The sequence below is a fragment of the Strix aluco genome, chromosome 18 (genome assembly GCF_031877795.1).
Source record: "Strix aluco isolate bStrAlu1 chromosome 18, bStrAlu1.hap1, whole genome shotgun sequence".
Classification (NCBI taxonomy): Eukaryota; Metazoa; Chordata; class Aves; order Strigiformes; family Strigidae; genus Strix; species Strix aluco.
Window position 1 is genome coordinate 1,777,964 of NC_133948.1, and position 19,536 is coordinate 1,797,499.

Here is a 19,536-nt window from a genome sequence, read left to right on the forward strand (position 1 = left end):
AAGGGCGGAAGTTCCCCCCGCCCCGGCGCTCCCGCTCGCTCGGTCCGTGGGGCTGCGCTGCGCCGTTCATGGTGAGGCGGCGCGGGGGGGCCGGGGGGGCTCTGGGCCGCGGGGTGGGGGGTCTGCAGGGTGCTGGGGGGGGGGGTGGTGTGTCGGGGGGGGCTGGCCGCTGCGGTCGGGGTGCGCGGGTGGGGGTCCAGCCCCTGGGAAGTGGAGGGGGGGCGTGTTGGGGGTGAGGCAGGATTTGGGGATCCGGCCCTCAGGGTGGGGTGCACGGGGAGTGGGGGCGGTGCGGCGTTTGGGTGGTTTTAATCGCCAGGGGTGGGGTGCTGGGAAAAAGGAGGGAGGTTGTGGGGTGTGGGGGATAGCCCAGCCCCCGAGGAGCAGGTACAGGGGTCCTGGGTGGGATCCGGCTCCCCCAAAAGTGCCCGCGGTCTGGTTTTCATGCGTGAGGGGAGGGTGGCGTCCCCCCTAGGCTGGTCCTTGGCCAGAGGTCGGCGTGGTTTGGGGAGGGCAGGCCTGGGGGTCTGTGCCTCGTGGGCGACAGGGTGCTGGGCTGCGGCCTGCAGGGTGCTGGGCTGCGGCCTGCAGCGCAGGATCCCGCTCAGGGACCCCGGCGGTGGCTCCCGGCCGAGCGCTGCGGACGTTCAGCCCCAGAGCGTGGGGCTGGTGGTGCCTTTGCACGCCAGAGCGCCCTGGGCAGGCTCCGTGGCAGAGGGAACGGTCCCCTGCGGCCACCTCTGCCCATCCTGCTTCCTCACCTTGTGAAACTACAGCTCCGGTCAGATTTGCCATCCCATAGTTCTGCTTTTCATGACAGCGGAGCAAAAATCATTCAGTACAGTAGTCAGCCAGCGTGCTCTGGAAGTTGTAGGACCTGGGTCTGCCTGAGATGGCGGGGTGTTAATCATCCCATCCTGTCACGTTGTGAGGCAAAGCAGTTAACCACAGAGACGCAGCTTGATTAAGGATTTATCATTAGCGGCTCTCGGGGCATTTAGGGTGCTAAGCTAGTGTGTTCCTGTTACAGCGTGTGACCTCGTTAGTGGGCTGGCGTCCACTTTGGGGACTGCGGGCAGAGGTAGTGGGGGACGTTGGACATTGCTGAGAAACGTGGGAGGGCAGGGAAGGGAGCGAGAAGCTTGTGTGTGCTCTGTAGAGCCACGTATGCTTTGAGGAGAAAAAGCCTCAAGAGAATCTGTGGCTAGTCTGCGTTTTAACACACAGGAATCTGCTGCTCAAGCTCTGTGTATTGGGAATTGCCCAATTACATACCAGAGTGTCAATGAAGTAAGAGCTTAAGCTTTAGAAGTTGTGAAAGAAATGAGTGCAGTTTTTTGTGGGAAAGCACCAGCTTTCGCAGTGTGAAGGGCTGCTCAGCTTTCACAGTGTTCTTCCCTGGCTGAGTTGATTTATGTTCTCTGGTTGATTTACGTCACTGTCAGAAGACAAAGTTAAAACTCCTAAAACATTTGAGAACTTTATAACGAGGCAGAGAGTAGCCGAGGCCGATAATGCCCAGCACATCTGTGACTATTTCTGTATAAAATAACTGATGGTGACACGAAGTTGGGTGTCACGCAGCGGAACTGCAGGTCTAACTGGTAACTCCTCGCTCGCAGGAAGAGATGTCGGGAGAAAGTGTGGTGAGCTCAGCAGTGCCGGCGGCTGCGACTCGCACGACCTCCTTCAAAGGGACGAGTCCGAGCTCCAAGTATGTCAAGCTGAACATTGGCGGTGCCCTCTACTACACCACCATGCAGACCCTGACCAAGCAGGACACCATGCTCAAGGCCATGTTCAGTGGCCGAATGGAAGTCCTGACAGACAGCGAAGGTAAGGGGCTGCTCCCCGCGTCCCTCGCGCCTCCTCTTCAGTGAAAATAACTTGGAAGGGCGTGGAGAAGACTTATTAGGGCACAGAGAGGAACATCTAATCGTAGGCCCAGATATTGCTACATTTTATTAGTGTTAAAACTCATAGTTTACACAAGTGAGAAAAGGTGTGGAACAAAAGGCACGTGTGCCTGGGATGGTTGTCTGAACAACAGAAAGACAGTAAGAGGTCCCGAGGCTCCTGTCAGACCCAGATAGCCCAGGCTGTCCTTTTCTTTTGAAATACTAACGCTCTTAAGCATATGGAAAATGGTGGGGATGGTGATTAAGAAACTATGAGTCAGGACTTGCATATTTACTTTGAAGCTCAGAAGGCAGTTCCCTCATCTTGTTTCCTTACCTCAAATAGAAGTATAAAATTCGCTCTGAACGTCGCAGGGGATTTATGAGCTAAAAGCTGATTTTTTTTTTTTTTGAAATGAAACTGTTCTCTTGTGAGAGTATTGGTGTTGGATTCACTAAAACAGAACCGGTTGTACCATTTTTAGAAAATTTGCCGTAGTATTACTGACAGAAAAAGGAGAGAGCTAGCAAGTGGGTCTCTCCACGTTAAATGTGTCCGGAAGGAAAGAATGTGCAGTATGTCAAACTACAGTTTTCTGAGAGCTCAAATACTGTACTTCCTTACTGGATATGTTGATTTTATGAGATCCTTTAAACCATTTATGTTTAATAATATAGCTAAAATGTGTTTGTGATAATTGCAACTGGTAGCACAGTTTTATATCAGCATTCTCATATTGTGGGAGTGTCACTGAGTTTAACTGGAAGCGCAGCTTTCTGTTTATGCGCTGACATTTTGCCCATAACTCTGTTTATGGACTTGGATACCTTGACTTTAACTATAGGTACTGCATCACTGAGCCTGAGGGTTCAAAACACCTTTCTTGTGACTAGTTAATTACTTGAAATTTTTGTTTGAGCTTGTTGAAAGCGTAGAAAATGGAGTATGAGGTTAGATGAATTGGACTGAGTTTTGAGTGCTTTAGAGCAGTCTGCATTTAGAGGTCATGTGGAACAAGTGAGGGATTTAGTAGGGCTTTTGGGATAAGCTTTCTTGAGACAGGAGTAAGTGGATTTGAAGGAAAAAATTGTAAAAAATACAACCTAATTATCTGACTATTCCTGTTTTAGCTAGGAGTCCTTATATTCAAGCTGGGGGGAAAAAAGCTGCATTGTTTGAGGTGTTACACCGTGCCTTTTGCAAGGGTCAGCCCTGCCAAGCAGTAGCATTGGCGCTGTGGGCTCCAGATTAAAGGGTCTCTGGGGTCTGTGCAGGTGGCATAAAAAAGCCAGCCTGTGGGTCAAATTGAAAAAGAAAACCTGTCAGATGGGAATCGGCGCCCTTACTGGGAAGACTGGAGGGGTGTTCCAGTGGAAAGGCTGTGAACCAGTTCATGGAAGACCTCTCCCCTTGCAGCTAAACTCCAGACAGCTCCAGTGGTATCCTCCCATCCCTCCCTCCCGTGTTTCACAGAATTGGGTGATTCGAGACTTCCCAAGTCCTTCAGTTTGGAAACAGGTGGGAAATTCCAAATTAATTTTGGAAGCCCACCCTGGTGTGGTCTGAGTGCTTCCTCCGGGGCTGGCACTTCGCCTTCCCCAGGCTCCGAGCCCGTGCAGGTACTTTTTGCTGGAGAGCAGCTGCCAACGTTACTGCTAACAGGAGGGTAACTGGCGCTTAATCTGCTAAAATATCATGCTTGAGACATAGAATCGCCAGTTTATTTTGCTGTGAATCCCACAGTGTCTGTGTGGGATTGTTCCATTTAGCTGGTTTGTGTTTCAGTAGGAATTTGATACTTCCTGTAGGTTGTAACTGAGACACTCCCATTGCAGGAGTTCTTGCTTTATCTCCCCTTGCCCGGCGTGGTGCTGGAAACTGGGACAATAGCATTATAGCTGTTAAAGGAAACTCTTTTTATCTGAAATTCTTCAAAATACTGCTAATTGGTCACACCCAAAATCTGGCACAAAACAAAATGTTTCTTAGGAAAAGAAGCCAGACTTGCGGAGAAACTGGAAAGAGTGAAGTTTTTAAACAGTCTGTGGAATGTCACGTGGGGTCCTCTTTGTTTAGATGCATTCTTCTGACCCCAGCACCACCTCCCCAGCTCTTTCTCACAGCTCAACAATTACAGCACGCTGCTAGCTGGGCCGTAGGAGAAAGGGCTGGAGTTCTCTGGCGGTGGGTGGCAGATGATTATTTTCCCCTTAGAAACTGTTCACGAACTGTAGCAAATCGGCATATTTGGATATTTATATTTTTATGGTAATGAGCAGATAGAAGGATGTGAGTTTTCCAGGTGCATCCATCTGTTTCCAATTTTCTTCTCTGCAGTATGATATTTTTTTCTTTTTTTTTTCCCCCCCTCACTTCCCACTGCTGTTAACCAGTTGATCGAGATGTGTGCTTTTGCTCAGCTGCTGGTGAGACTGTTGAGCATCAGACAGTCTTGGTGTCAGGCTCCTCTTTCATCTGTCAAGGCTTGGTCAGAAAACACAGTCTGGATTAGTTTGAGCATTTGGATGCTGTCCCTGAGACTTCTTGTAAAACAAAAGATTAATTTCCTGAAAGTCTAATGTGTGTACCTACGGCTCATGGATTATGTATTCCCACCTCAGTAAATGGATCACAGGACATTTTTGTAACACTGCAATTAAAAAATAGCTTTAAAAGACTATAGCTGAAACCCACTTCTTAGGCTCTGCACAGCTGTGAGAGTGGCAGGAGGGTCGTTTTCCTGTGAGTCATCTCGCTTTGCCTCCACACTTGGCTGTTTGGTTAAAACAGAAGGTTTTTCGAAAGCTGTTTTAGCAGTCACTTGTATTTTGCAATGCTGCTCGAAATATTCACTCATCCCCCCCCCTCCACATGAAAATGAGTAATTCTGATTCGGTTTCGCCATCTGTAAACATCAAATTGCAGCAGATTTTTACAGCCTACAGAGGGAATCATAGTGGAGGTGATAACAAAGAGGTTTGGGGATCACAGTTCTGCTCTCAGCCTGCCCTTTCCCTCCCTACATGTTGGTGTACTCTAGTAAACTCCATCAGCGGCTGTTTTTGTGGGATATGGGTGTCCTTCTTATGCTGTCTTGGGCTCCCTCGTCTCTCTAAAATGGGAGATTTTCCTTTATATACCTCCACAGTGACAAATGGGCCTTTTTCTGCCCTGGTTGGATGGGTTTACTGTATTCATTAGCCTGGATCAGGCTTTTGTTACTTGATTTCTCCTGCCTCCAGGTTTCTAGTTTGTTATTACAGTCTGTAAAATTACAGCTGCGAGCGCACGTTGTGTTTTATGTAGACAGCAGGGTAACGAGGGAGATGGAAAGCCTGTAGTAAACTGCTGGAGACTGTCTCAGTTTTCCACACAACAGCATGAAAGGGCTGTGTTCACTTTCCAAATTAAACCAAATGTTCAGACTTTACTAGTAATTCCATTCATGCAGAACATACAGGGTCTGCTTTAACCTACTTTCCTTATTTGTCCAAAATATGACTCCTTCCCCACAAGCGTTTCCTCGCTGCATTCCTGAGCCGCAGCCCGTAAGAGTGGCCATCTGTTCGTTTATGGAAACCCGAGCCTCGACGTTGCCGAACGTTTCTCAGGGTCCAGCCTGATTCGGGCAACAGACGGGCAGCGAGAGGTGAAGCGCAGATGCTTTGATCGCCAGCTAACTGGAAAGCATCGTGGCTGTAGCTCTGTTTTCTTTTCTTCACACCGGTGTCAGTCCGGAGCGGTGCTGGGGAGCTCCGGGGCAGGGGCCGTGCGTTACATTCTGCCGCCGTGTCACATCTTTCAGCAGTTTGAGGCATTGTGCTAATAACCGCTTTGTTCTACCAAATTAATGCAGTTTGGGAATATAGAGACTGAAACAATTTGCTGTGACGCTGCCAAGTCCGTGCTGCCTTTCCCCTGCCAGCCTTTTTGCGCATCTGCTGGGTCACAGCGGGTCCCCGTGTTGCGTTCGGGTGCCACAACCTTTACATGGTCAAGTCTGGTTGGTTTTAGTAAGCTTCTGGAAGAAACAACCCCACATATATGTAACAGGGCCCTAAGACAGCAGGCAAGAAAATAATAATAATGTGTCAGGGCTTGGAGAGTAGAGGGAGAACAGGGCTGGTTGGTTTGAGAATGGGAAGTAGTCATTCCTCTGTTTCAGTTAGTCATTTGTAACTGGGGAACTATGAGGAGCAGGTGAGTTTTTTACCTTACTCCCACATACTCTGCGCTTGAAACACAGGAGGAGACAGTAAATTCTCTGTGCTTTCTGCTCCTCTGCTCACCAGCTCAGGCAAGGAGCTGGAGTTAGCCTCTCTTGGCAGGACCCTGCTCGGTTACAGCAGTCCCAGGCCAGTGGCAAGGCCTTTTGCCACATTTGCCTCTGCTCCTGCACTGTGGTCTTCTCTGTCCCTAGGCTGGATCCTGATCGACCGCTGTGGAAAACATTTTGGGACAATACTGAACTACCTGCGCGACGGGGCTGTGCCGCTCCCCGAGAGCCGCAGGGAGATAGAAGAGTTGTTGGCGGAAGCAAAGTACTACCTGGTCCAGGGGCTGGTGGACGAGTGCCAGGCAGCCTTGCAGGTAGGTCGCAGAGCTAAGGAGGAGTTGGGTTACTCTGGCTGCAGCAAAGGGTCAAGAAGAGGAGGCTGCTCTGGGTGGGAAGGAGCATCTGGGCAGAACAAGATTTTCTGCTGGTCTTCTCCACTTGGTGCGTTTTTTGAGGCTGGGATGAAATGGAAATGTTTCATGTCACTGATCTGCTGGAACCTGGTCACATCCAGAAAAACATACCGAGTTGTTCTCAACATAGTGTGTAAGCAGTTGCTCATTTTCCTCTGCTGACTCCTGGGAGTGTGCAAGGAGCAGGAGCCTGGCTCCTCTGCAGCATCCTCCACTGCTGTCAGGATCTCGCGTGGTGAAATGATCCGTCATCAGCGCAAGCTCTGTGACAAAAGTCAATTGTTCCAGCATCAGCCAGAATGGGGCAGGTCCTTGGGCCAGACCAGAGCAGCGTCTTGTAGCCACAGGCTGCTGCGAGTCTTTGTTTTCCTCCGAGGTGCTCACCTTAGGTTTGAAGCCACCGTTACTGGTGCCCTCGTTGAGTGAAGCCATATTCCAGATCCTGCTGTTTAAATTGGCCCGTGCCATCGAGTCCCTGTGTTTGCAGAGTGGTAGAGAGCAGAAATGAGCATGGACCAGAAGCGTCCGCTCGGTGCGGTGCGGGGACCGACGGCACGCTGAGCTCTTCAGCACGGAATGTGCAGGCCCTGCCCGGTCAGTACGAGGGTGCCCTAAGGCCTATTTACATTCCGCTGCTCTTTGATTCTTGTTTCAGCAGAACAAAGATGCGTATGAACCGTTCTGCAAGGTACCAGTCATCACGTCTTCCAAAGAGGAGCAAAAACTTATAGCCACTTCTAACAAGGTGAGAGAGGTCGGGCTGTGGGGTGGGAGGGTGCTGGCCCTGGGCTTGCCTGGGACCTTGGCCCAGGTATTCTGTAGAAAATGGTCTTTAGTTTTCAACAACAGGCTTACGCTAAATACACGCGCTTCAACTGTTGAGCTGCAAAGCCCTGAAAACCTACAGCAGACTAAACCTTTCTTCTGAATTCAAAGCCAAATGTTGCTCAGGCTGGGCCTGGCCATGTATTTCTCCACTCACGGTATTAAAACAGCACGTAGGCAGCGGCAGGCTGATCGAGCAGATCCTCAGGGCTATTAGATCTTCTGTTTATTTGTCTGCTCTGGTTATTAATGACAGGTGCTTTCTTTAGCCAAGGTGAATCAGTGACTCCTGTTTCTGGAAGCCTGCTTGCAGTGGCAGGGAGAGGGGAGGATGCTGGTGACAACAATTAACCTTGGCAAAAAGGCAGAGGGCGGGTGAGGATAGAGGGTGGTCGAGTCACAGAAGGGGTCGGAAGGGATTGCAGCCCCACTGCCAACCTGTGCGTGACAGTTTTGTAGCAACAACAACAAAATCCCCCTGGGCTTGGGCCCGATGGCGTCGTGTCGGATCGCAGCTTCTCTGCTGAGGGGTCTTGCGCTGAGCTGGGGTTCCAGCTCTTACTGCTCTTCCTGTCACTGATCTGTGGTTTGTGTTTTACAGCCAGCAGTGAAGTTGCTATATAACAGAAGCAACAACAAATATTCCTACACCAGGTAAATGACTTCAGCTGGACTTCTTTGAAGGTTTTCGTAGACTAAAATCCATGATAAGCATTTGCTTTTTCTTCACTCAGAACCAATGACAGATTGGTGCTGGCGTGCACTCAGTTTTTTCCCAATTAATTTCAAACCTGAGTCCAAAGGGAGCCTGCTGTCATCGATGGCAGGCTAAGCGTGGGCTGTTTCTGTGCCAGAGGAGTTCCTCTAACGCTGAGGTGCAGCTGGCAGAGGCTCCTGCCCAGCTGCTGGCCTGCCTTCCCTGGGGGCTGCAGCACGTTAGTTGAATACCGGAAGCCTTCCGTGGTGCGGTGTTCTGAATAAGTGGTAAAATCATCAAGTCTGGGACCTTGTCCCCCTTTCCTTATGTCTGTAGGTGTTTCATGACATAATGCTGTTCCCATCCAGCTGGTGCTGAGCTTGAGCTTAGGAATAGTTTTATTTGGGTGATAGAATTTTGTACACAAACAAAATGGCCTTGGACAGTGTTATTCCCCGTACTGTTGATGTCGTATTACTGCTTCCTCAGCAGCAGGTTTTCCTGCTTGTACTAGTCAAATGAGTTACCCACTGCAGTCCTGGATACCGGCTTGGTAAAGACGCAGTAAGTCAGGAAACGGGCGTGTGGGCTGGTCACTGCTCCTGCCCGACCCCCCCTTCTGTCCTGTGCGCCGTCTTAATTCCCCCAGCCTGACCGCTGCCTGCCTTCGCCCCCCGCAGCAACTCCGACGACAACATGCTGAAGAACATCGAGCTGTTCGATAAGCTGTCCTTGCGGTTTAACGGGAGAGTGCTCTTTATAAAAGATGTGATTGGAGATGAGATCTGCTGCTGGTCTTTTTACGGGCAGGGGCGGAAGATTGCCGAAGTCTGCTGCACTTCCATTGTTTATGCTACTGAGAAAAAACAGACAAAGGTACGAGTAAACCCGCAGTGCTTCCAGCAACGGGCCCGGCTGCTCTCGGGCTGGCACCCTGACATCTGCTCCACTTTGAACACTCCTCTCATTGTTTAGCTTCTCTTTAGCCGTAATCAACGGCCTTCAGAGGGGGAGCAGCGCAGTGGAGCTCATCCTGGGGTCTGTCAGGGTGGGGACGGCTCGGCCGTGGTGCCTCTGGCAGGGCAGTTGGGATATTCCATATTGCAAGTCCAGTCCAGTTCTTTATCTTCAGACAAATGCACATTTAACCAAGTTTGGTTTGTGCCCCTGTGTACAGACAGATCCTGGTGAGCAGTGGCATCCCTTCCCCAGGCCTTCTTACCTTTCCCAGGAGAAATCTGTCTGAAGCTGCCCCGTGGGCTGGCCAGTTCTGAAAAAAAAGAACCAACCCACCCTGGTTGCTGAGTCTCAAAAGCTGAGAGCAAATAACAGAATTGAAATGATTGTGCTGGGAAGGATTTCTGTGGCTAGAGTGCAATTCAGAAATTTTAAAACCAGAAAGATATCAGGAATTAAAAATGAGGTAACCCAGTGCCTGCGGTGACTGGCAGTAGGTGAGAGTGACCTTCTCTTTCCCGGGGGGCAGGTGGAGTTCCCAGAGGCCCGCATTTATGAGGAGACACTGAACATTCTGCTCTACGAGTCCCAGGATGGGAGGGGCCCCGACAACGCGCTCTTGGAAGCCACGGGAGGGGCAGCTGGTCGCTCCCATCACTTGGAGGAAGATGAGGAGCGAGAGCGCATTGAGCGCGTGCGAAGGATTCACATCAAACGGCCGGATGACAGGGCCCACCTGCACCAGTGAGCCCAGTGACAGCCCCAGACTGCGCAGCTCTGCCTGGAGGGGGCTGCCCTGCCTCTGATCGATCCCCTGCGGCGGAGGACCAGGCGGTTTAACTTCTGTTCAGCAAAGTCTGTAAATTACGTTTTGTAGCAAACTAGATTATTTGGGGTATTTAAATGCAGTAGTTCTAGGACAAGAATAAATAAGGTTGCTGGGCATGCGATAGATACTGTAAGGACCTCCTCCATCGGGAGAAATGCCCTGAATTTTTAGCACTCGTCTTTGCTATTTTGTGGCTAGAGAGGAAGAGGGCTGGCTTCCTTTGGCTTTAGTAATTATTCTGCACTTTAAAAACAAAACAAAAACAAAAGGTCAGTCAGCCGTAGCCCTGCCCTCCGGGCACTCACGGGCCCTGTCTCCTCCTGGGCGTGGGGGCGAGGGGGCTGGTAGCTCGGGAGTGACTCCCCGAAGGACAAATGACATGTCTTGACTCGATTCCTGCAGGCTGGGGGGCAGAGGGAGCCCTGGAGCTGCTTGGCCTTGTCTGGTTGTGGCTCCCTACGGCTCCTCGAGGGGTGTAGTGGAGCTTCTATAGCCCTGGACGGTGGAGACCCACCCTGTGCAGCTCGAGGCTGGAGGATGTTAAAATTCCTCCAAAAGCAGCGTTGGGAGCAAATTGTATGTGATCGCTGTTCCTTAGGGTGGTGTTGGTACCGTTTTGTGCTTCTGCCCGACTCTGGGTCTCAGCTGGGGAGTTTATTTCCATCGGGTCAGTAAGCTGCGCGCTCTCTACTACAGGTAAAGCGCTACTCACTGCCGGTTCCAACACCCCCCGCGGCCCCGGGTCAGTTCCGTAACTGATACGGGAGCATTGTCTGGCTCTGAGCGAGGGCAGGGCGGGTACCATGGGGAGGAGGAGTAGACGGGGGCCCAGCAGCAGTTAGTCCTTGTTCAGCTTCATCCTGAGCGTATTCCAAGTCTTTTCAGAAATGGCAGCTGTGTGTGAAGGGCAGAGCTAAAGTGTTGTGTAGAGGAGAGCTCCGTGGTCTAGTTTTCTACGCGTACTTTTCTATTATGAATATTTTATCTACCTCCTTGTCTCTTGTTGCCTATTGTGGAGTCAAGTAACAGTTACAGTGGGAGATTGTGTGTTCCTCGGTGGTAACACTGAGTGCTAAAGGCCAACGAGCAGAGCCCCGGCTGTAACGGTTCATGTAACAAACCCTGACAGGGAGAGAAACCCCATGGAGGAAATCTTAAACTTGCGCTCGGGCCGGCACCTTGGCAGGCCCCAGAGGACTGTGGCCTATTCTAGAGCTTTTTTTGGCCCTTCATCTGGACTCTCTAGTGCCGGCCTTAGGGCCAGGCAGCAGCTCCATGTGCCTGTTCCTCAGCGAGGTGGGTGTTTGCTTTTGCCCAACTTCCTGCTGTGAGGATTCCTACTCCTGCCTCAGGGCTGTTCACGTTAACAGTTTAAAAACCAAAGGTGTTGCCAGCATCACCAGCTCCGTTACTCCAACGCTTCTATTTCACGCAGCAGTTACACCCCAGACTATGTTTAGCTTGTCTGTAGATGCTAAAATAAAAGTGCTCAGTGGTACAATTTTGGATCATCAAGTAAAGCTGTAAAGATTTCAGAGTTAGGCTGAGGTCATCTTTCTAGTAACCAAAGACTTTTTTGAGTTACAGGCAGCTGCTGTCTGTGGCAGATGGGGTGGTGGTACCCGTCTCCTCTACTCCTTCAGCTACTAAGAGCTCAACAGTGAACCCTTATCCTGTAGTTCAGCAGCTTCAGCGACGTCCTGACAGTTACAGGCTTGTAGATTAAGCTGCCTTTACAGGCGCTCGCAACACGCTTCGGGTTTGTGAAGTCCAGAGTGCAGGTTGCTGTGGTGAAGGACCCAGAGCCTCTCCCTCACCGTCCTTAACCGGGGAGCAGCAGGAAGAGCCTCCGCCTGGCTCCAGCCCTCTGGACTTTGACCTTTACAGGCACGTTTTGGGGCTGGTTATGGCGTTCTGAGCCCTCGGAGGGGTCTGGGCTCTGCACTGGGTCCAGCCCCTGCGTCAGCCAGGTGAGGGGAGGGGTGGTGACAGCAGCACGAAGCCCCTGACAGTGCAGTGCTGGGATTAACTTCTCTGTAAATAGACTCTTAACTGGCTTCCGACTTTCCTCTTTCAGGTTTTGCAAATTTAAGGTCTTAAAAAACAGTGAATGGTTGTTTTTAATCTTTGTACAGCGGTTTATAGAGCTATTGGTTTAGTAGGGCGCCGCGGGAGGGTTGGAGTAGGTTTCAGTTTTGTTCCTGCGTTTAGGGGCAGACTCTGCCCTTACACACCTGGCTTAACCCTGGCCGTGCTGGCGTTGCGTAGGAAAGACGTGCTGCTGTCCCGGTCCAACGTCCTTTCCTGGCGCCTTGGGCTGTGGAGAGGCTTTGGCAAGGCCCTTGCACAAACACGCGCAGCTCTGGGAACTGGTTTTACCTCTCCCGTGTTCAGGCGAAGGTGGGGAGCGGGGCCGGGTCCGGGGCAGCTCCGGGGGTGCTCTGGACCTGCTGCCTGGTAACGGGGGGCACAGATGGGGCTGCTTTGACTCTCCAGCACCCCACAACTGACACTGATAGAGCTGACCAAGCTCTCACTTGCAGAAGGATTTGGTCCATCAGCACCACACAGAGAAGCTGGACTAAAATCTGCAGCGTGTAGCACGGTTTGGGCTGCCCAGGAGCAGCCACAAGCTCGTGGTCGGGGCCTTCCCCCCCCTTTGTCCATGGAGCTGTAGCCCCAGAGCAGCTGCGCCTGTATTTACATGGGGGGGATGTGGATCCCCCCACCAGCCCTGGGGAAGGCTCCAAGCTCCAGAAAAGGGGGGGCAGAACCTTTCAGGCTTAAGGCAGTAGCAGCAAATTCCTCTGTTCTGTACAATCATTCCCTCCCACTTTGTACTTATGCACAAAAAAAAGCTTAAGCTGGATTTCTGTGTATGGTTGTTTGCAATGTGTACTACTTTTTTTTTTTAAATATAACACAATAAATTAGAAGATATTTCATATTTACATGTGAGTCACTTTATTACTCGTTTGAAACATGCGGTCCTCAGGGTCCATAGAGCTGGAAGGAACTTTCAGGAAGAAATACCAGACATCAGCCTTAATTTTACCTCCAGCTCTCTGGCTCTCAGGGCCCTGCAGAGCCCCAGATTTCAGGGCAGCAAGTCAAGACTCTAGTTTCAGCCTAACCCAAGCAAGCTGGAGCTACCCAGGTCTGCCTCACTGTGAGGGGCTGTGCAGCTGCAGCTCCCAGGGAGGAGGCAGCAACCAGTTCCCATCTTCCCCCCCCTCTCAGGGGCTGGAGGTGAAGGTTTTTCAGCAGCAGGAGAGCGGTTTCTTCCACCCAGGACTGCACCAAGCCAGCCCTTCCCTCGTTTATGGTTTTGCTTCCACTGCACCGTGCGGAGCTGCTGCTTTCCCCATGTCAGAATCAACAAGCAAGCAGCTTTCTGTGATTTCCACAGGAGCAGTGTCACAAAAACACCAGCCCCAGCCCTACTGCTACATTTAACCATCCCTCTCTTGGCCAAAGGACAAGCTTTGCCAGTCTGCCTGAGAGAAAAGGTGTTTTTAGACCTGATCTGTGCTTGACACAGTTCTCCCGGGGAGAGAACTGCTCTATCTTAATCCTTCCTGACTGGTCAGAGCTCCTGGCTTTACTGAGCACACAGAGACAGACATTTTAGGTGTGGAACTGCAACTTTTGGTTTAAACATTTCCCTGTGACAGTGTAATGAGCATGTGTGCTCACTGGAATGTTACAGCAACATAATGGAATTTATTTAGCTATAGTTGAATAGTTTTAAACTATAAAAAAAGAGCCTAAAAGATGCAAGCAAACTCAAATCACAACAGCCCTATGGCATCAAAGATTCCAGGGGAGATGTGAGTGCTGGTCTCATCCTGCAGGCTCCTTTCTGTTCCAGGCCCAGACAGGGACCAGGAACAGGAACTGTTTCTCATCAAGACTTTGCCTAGGTTGACACCTGGGAAGAGAAAAGGAAGGAATTGTTAAATCAAGTACAACTGATAGTCCTTGAGGTGTCCTGTCTGTGGGAAGAGGTTGGGTTGTTTCTGTCGAACAGTTGGTTGGAAGCAGCAAAGCCCCCCATCATCTCCCCTCATTCCTCCCTCCTTTTGCTGGACTGACAGAACTGCTCTCCCTCCACTCCCCAACCAATTTCAGAAATAACTTGGTTGAGGGAGGCAACAGGAGGTGGCAAACTTCACCCCAGCCCTCATTTTGCAGCTGCAGGTTGGATTTGGGCTCAGGCTGAGTGACTCTGCCAGGAGAGGGCCTTGCTCCCTCTCCCCCTGTGAGCTTGAGAGCATGTAGCAGCAACAATCCACACGCAGGGCACGTAGCTGCAGCTCCCAACACAGCGATGATCATCTACTGGGTGTTATCTCATGTAGGTGGGTACTGATGGGGTAGTTACATCATGGACACCTTCTGCTCCATAAGAGGAATCGAGTCCTGAACTCACACAAAGGGCCCTTGCAACGGCTGTTGCTCTCTGCAGGGGTTGAGCAAAAGGAGAAAGCACAAGTCATATCCCCAGCATTTAGAGGCCTTACCACTGTTAATTGTCCATTTTTGGCTTTGAAGACCTGAGGCTCCTGCCCGACGGTGAACACCATCGTCCCTTCCTTCCCAGAGCCAATGCGAAACTGAAGGCTGCAAACACAGAATTACTCATTAGGTGCTCTCCTCACAAGAGGCTTTGCTCTGAGCCCCCTTTATTTCTGTTCCCTCGGCAAATCTCGTTAGTTTAGAAGATCAGAGCCCTCCAGCTTAGGTAAATTTCCTCCACAATTGCATTATACCACACAACCCAGAAGGGTTTGATGAATAGAGCATGCCTGCCTGGTCCGGGCATCTGAATTTTCCTGGTGCAATTAAGCACTAGAAGATAAGCAGATCTGACCTGGAGAAAACCACTGAACACACAGAATCTAATTACAATTGAAATGCAAAGGCCAGAGAGAAAAGCTGGGGCAGAAGTACGGGTTTCATATGCCACTTTCAATTCACATAGAGATTTGAGAGACAGACTGCATCCACCTGCCATTAGCTTGGTGGCGTGACTGAGGCGGTTCTTGCGCTCAGCAACCACATTTCAGGGCCTCTCAGGCTTTTAGGGAGAGGAGCCTTTATCCCAAAGTGACCCTCAGGCTTGGCCCAGCAGGTTTCCTCAGAGCTGGCACTAACGAGATCTGTTGTGAAACCGCTAAACCCACCACCTCACACCCAGGTCACATCAGCAGAAGCCTGAAAAAAAGTGGTTTTACAGCACAAGTCCTCTATAAACAAGTTTTTAAGCAGATGGGTCATGGGCAGCTCTTGGAGCAGAGCAGCACGTTTGCAAGGCACAAGCCCAACCACTGTGGAAGCAAGCTTCGTTACCCGGGGAAGAGGGTGTCATGATTTTTAATGTATTTTCTTGTTCCAGCGCAGCCCCATCTTGTTTCCCTGTGCCTACAGAAGGAAGCCATGAAAACAACCGTGCTACTGCAGCAGACCTAATCAGCTCAGGGCACTGTCTGCTGGGCTGATGTTAATAGTTTGGACCTAAGTTGTCCAAGCCTAGAAGTTTTTGCAGCAGGTTCTTCCATAAAATACAGCCTGCACAATAGTACCCATCCAACTTCCTGCCTTACCTTCCCTGCACAACTTTAACAAGGTTTTGCTTATTGGCCAGCATGCAGAGTTTAGTGACCGTCTCAAAGATATGCTCACACTGAAGGATCGCATCTCCCTGAAAGAAACAAACAAACAAAAAAAGGGCATAAAATCTGGCACCGCCCCAGCACGTAAGCAGTCGTGCATTCAGAGAAACTCCTTTCTAATGCCCGAGTAGTGACGGCTGTGTAGAAGCAACACAGCAATTACTACAGTCATGTACAGGTCTGGTCCCCTTCCAGGGACTATTTATGATTTATAGCAACTGTGGCTCTAAAAAAAAAAAGGAAAGTGAAAGCAAGAATGTAAAGGTCTAGGTGATGACAGAGTTATTAACCATCAGTAATTGTGTAATCCCAGTATTTCATAGGAAGATACTAGAAGTGTCACCCACAAGACCTTGCTTCTAACCACAAGCTCCCAGTAGCTACATTACAATTTTCTACCTTCTGTTTGTTGTCCTCGGGAACATGAATGACTACAATCCCATCGCTCAGGTTACTGGTGGAAATACCTTCAAAAGAAATCCAAGAATTAGAGGAAAAACTACCAGAGACAGTCCCACAGCACCACCCTCACCCTCCCAGCACGAGGGTGCTGTTCCCGCGGGGGCAGCGACTCCAGCCCAGGTTACAGGAGGAAGTCTTGTACAAGAAGGGGGGCTCTGGACCGTACCCAGTGTGAGAAAGCACAGCCCCCCACTTAGGGCAAAATGCAACAAAGCGACTACTTTGAAGCATTAATCCTGCTGAAGATCACCGTATCTGTCATCCACGTGTCCATAACACATTCCCAACAGGGGTTATTTAAACACAGTGCGCTGTTTGCTCCCTACCTTTCCATGCTACCTTTCTTTTAGTAAGGGAGGGAGGGAGAAAGTATATATTCTACCCCTGGAGTGTAGTTCAGACCATGGCAGGATTAAAAGATACCTACAAAATGGTAGGAAAGTTTTGTTTGGGTGTTTTTTTTTCCTCTCTCCCCCCTATTTCAGCAGAAAGCAATGTTCTCCTGCATTTAAGCATTTCAAAGAACTGCATCCTCTTACTTGGAATTTATACTTCAGGGAACTGCACGCTGACACACAACACCCTTTATCCATCCCCCAGGAAAAAGCGTTCTCAGGTAGATCATTGCTTCAAATATCTTTGAAAGACCAAGTTTCAGAAGTTCATCTTTCCACCCCCAGGGTCTCTGGCAGAAAGGGGAGTCCCACACTGACTTCCACCATTACCTTTCAGAGTGGCGTAGTCTATTTTCTGCTTGATCTTGGCCATTTCCACCACATAGGCCGAGGACTGGGTCAGGACAAGTAGCCGGTCTCGCGCTTTGAACCCGTTCCTGTCATATTTTATCACGGGGGTCACATACTGAAAACAACAAGGTGGTATCAGCGTCTCTCCCTACCGCAGGGCCCTGTGCTGGAAGCGGTTCAGCAGGGAGCAGCACCCTGCAGATCCCAGCTCCAGCAGCTGCTGCCCACCTCTGCTTGTAACCGTCCAGTTTCTTTGTACAGGGAAATTCAGAGATGGCAGAATCATGCTTTGAGAAAGATGGTTTACCTGTGCCCTCTATGCCGTAAGCAGGGGAAGTGCAGTGCACACCCCTGCGCTTCTCCGGCCCCTTACAGCCCAAAACAGGGTTAGTGATGCTTTTTAAGCAATTATTAAAAGGAATTTTTGCCCAGGTGCATTTTGAGACCTGTCTCCAATTTAAAAGCGAGGCAATACTTGCTATGCTGCCATTCCTCAGTCTGCCCAGCCACAGAGGCACGGCTGCAAGGCAGCCTCGGGGCGTCACAGATCGCCCAGCCCGCGTGAGTGCCCAGCGCCAGGCTCAGCTGGTTCCAGGGCTGCTGAGCTGCCTCTGTGCTTCCCTTACCTTGATCGTCTCACCTTGGATGAGCTGCAGTACTTTGGGGTTTATATCGTTCTCTTCTGAGGAGCAAAGCAGAAAAATAAACTGAGTGTAGGCGACAGGCGGCCACAACTCCCACCAGCAAAACACCAGAGAGCTGCATTAACTGTCTTGTCCTCGTCCCCTGCATTAACTGTCTCGTCCTTGTCCCCTTGGCACTCTCCCTTCGAGACTGAGCATGTTTGCTTCCAGCTACTCCTAAACCCACTCCAGTGATTCTTGCCCTGCCAGGGCACTGCTAGGCCTTTCTTCTCACGCCTTTACGTGCTTAACACCGGCTACACGGATTCCCCAAATTCACAGATTCCCCAAATTCACACCTCTCCTTCCCAGCAGCTCCAGGCCTTTGGATGGGATCCCCACAGCTGATCCCCACCCAGCCTCCCCACTCCATCCAGCACAGCAAGGGCAGGTCCTGCCCCAGCCCACAGGGGATTTTGTTTGGGTTTTTTGCTCTGTCCCAGGAGGGGCTCCAGGTACCCCCCAGAGTTTGAGAACTGAGTCTGGCAGATGGATCACCACGTTTAGTGCCACTAGACATGACGAGGTGAGGGAATTCAAGTGGTAGGGCCCAAACGCAGCAGGTGATGCTGCCTGTGTCAGATGGGAATTTCTCTTAGAAACAATCTGTTTCGTCAAACAGAATTTTCCTGAGCAAGGAGCACGTGGCCGGGTCCTTCAGTTCAGGGGTTTGTTGTGTACTCACTTAGTCGGGTGTCCATGAAAGGCTGGTTTATGCTCTGCAGGTAGCCCTCCTTCTTCCCTCTGAAAACGGCACTTGCTACCACTTTTTGCTGTAACTGTTTCAAGAAGGAGCAGCTTTCACCCTCTTGGAGTTTCTCCGTCAGTTACATCAGCAGGTACAACATAGGTACCGTTACTGCACAGCATCATCCTTTCACTCATGCGGGATCTACCCGACTCATGCTGCATTTCTTGCAGCATCTTTAGGTTATTCTTGTATTACACCAAATAAAGGGGTAGTGGGGACTAAACAGTCCTACAGATTTTTCTTATTTATGGATCTTTTCTAATTATACAAAGTGCAGTTTTAATGCCATAAGATTAAGACCCATGTGTCTGTAGAATTGCACTGTCCGTTGCAAGGGCCACTGAAACAAACACCTGACTCCAGGCTCAGGAATCTGCTCAGCCAGAGGAGCAGTGGTCTGTCAGGAGGTGGAGCTGCATTTCAGACAGTTCAGAGAGCAGATATCACCACATGTTTTAATTCACACGTATTCCACCTATTAGTTACCTGCACTTTCCTCTCAGCAGTAACACCTCGGCAGTATTTCCTTACTAGGTTCCTAATGCAGATTTTCTGTAGCATCTCAGATGTCTACATTAAAAGAAAAAAAAGGTAGTGAAGTTGTGCAAACAGCTCCTGCTGCAGCCCTACCAAACACCTGCCTGGTGCAAGCTGTTTTTAACATCTAGTCACAACTCCATTTGAGCTCCCCCAGCCCACAGACCACCTACCAAAGAGCTTTGCTACCAGAGGGTTAATGCCCAGCAGCAGCTGGAGGACGCACAACACCAAGGCTGAGTCCTTACTAGAGTCACCACAAGCAGCAAACCCCCACGTGCCACCCCCGGAGGAGACTGCGGCGCTGCTCCTTCCCTCGCCTTCTGTCTGAGCTCTCTAACTTCCCAGGCCCACCGAGCACTGGGCACAGCCAGCACGGGAGTGAGATGGCTACGGGCAGGATCAGAAGGGCCATAACAAATGCCAGCAGCCGTTTCTGAACGAGTGCGCTGCTGGAAGCAATTAGAGTTGTCCCGTTCATGCACTGAGGCTACCTGTCCTGCCAAAGCCCAGACAAGGTGAAAGGCTACAGGTCTGTCTGTGCCACGAGCTTAAAATATGGTGGGATTCATTTTGTTTTTAACAGGGCTCACTTTTCTGTCAGTGTTCCTTTCTATTATCCTTTCTGCATCTTCCTTTCTATTATTTAAAACAAAAGCACCAAGCTCCCTCCTTTCCCTTGGAAACTTCAGCAACAGCACCATTCCTCCCACTCCCACCCTCCTATGCACACAGAGGATCTCAAGTTTTTCCAGAGGCTCTGCCATCGTGCCCAAACAGAGGACA

The 19,536-nt window shown here is 50.5% G+C and overlaps 2 protein-coding genes across 13 annotated transcripts in view; one reads left to right on the top strand and one right to left on the bottom strand.

Moving 5' to 3' along the window:
* The first annotated feature begins 1 nt into the window (after position 1).
* KCTD10 (potassium channel tetramerization domain containing 10) lies at positions 2–12,847 on the top strand. Of its 2 annotated transcripts, none has more exons than XM_074843728.1 (7): positions 2–71; positions 1,623–1,836; positions 6,320–6,489; positions 7,244–7,333; positions 8,015–8,067; positions 8,791–8,986; positions 9,597–12,847. In XM_074843728.1, the coding sequence occupies exons 1-7, from the start codon at positions 69–71 to the stop codon at positions 9,813–9,815; spliced, it is 945 nt and encodes a 314-aa protein (XP_074699829.1). In that variant the 5' UTR covers positions 2–68; the 3' UTR covers positions 9,816–12,847. The 2 variants fall into 2 exon arrangements, with proteins under 2 accessions (XP_074699829.1, XP_074699830.1); XM_074843729.1 differs by having other exon boundaries at positions 7,247–7,333.
* Positions 12,848–13,592: 745 nt separating this feature from the next.
* MYO1H (myosin IH) overlaps positions 13,593–19,536 on the bottom strand; it is a 57,526-nt gene continuing 51,582 nt past the window's right edge. For 10 of the 11 annotated variants that reach the window (XM_074843719.1, XM_074843717.1, XM_074843718.1 and 7 more), the window contains 8 exons: positions 18,700–18,783; positions 18,148–18,241; positions 17,406–17,461; positions 16,759–16,894; positions 15,971–16,038; positions 15,503–15,600; positions 14,420–14,519; positions 13,593–13,827 (listed from right to left, as the gene is read on the bottom strand). In XM_074843719.1, the coding sequence (XP_074699820.1) occupies positions 13,816–13,827; positions 14,420–14,519; positions 15,503–15,600; positions 15,971–16,038; positions 16,759–16,894; positions 17,406–17,461; positions 18,148–18,241; positions 18,700–18,783 (648 nt within the window). In that variant the 3' untranslated portion in view covers positions 13,593–13,815. Of the gene's footprint in view, positions 13,828–14,419; positions 14,520–15,502; positions 15,601–15,970; positions 16,039–16,758; positions 16,895–17,405; positions 17,462–18,147; positions 18,242–18,699; positions 18,784–19,536 lie in introns of those variants that run through there. The other variant, XR_012625598.1, reaches the window with a different exon arrangement.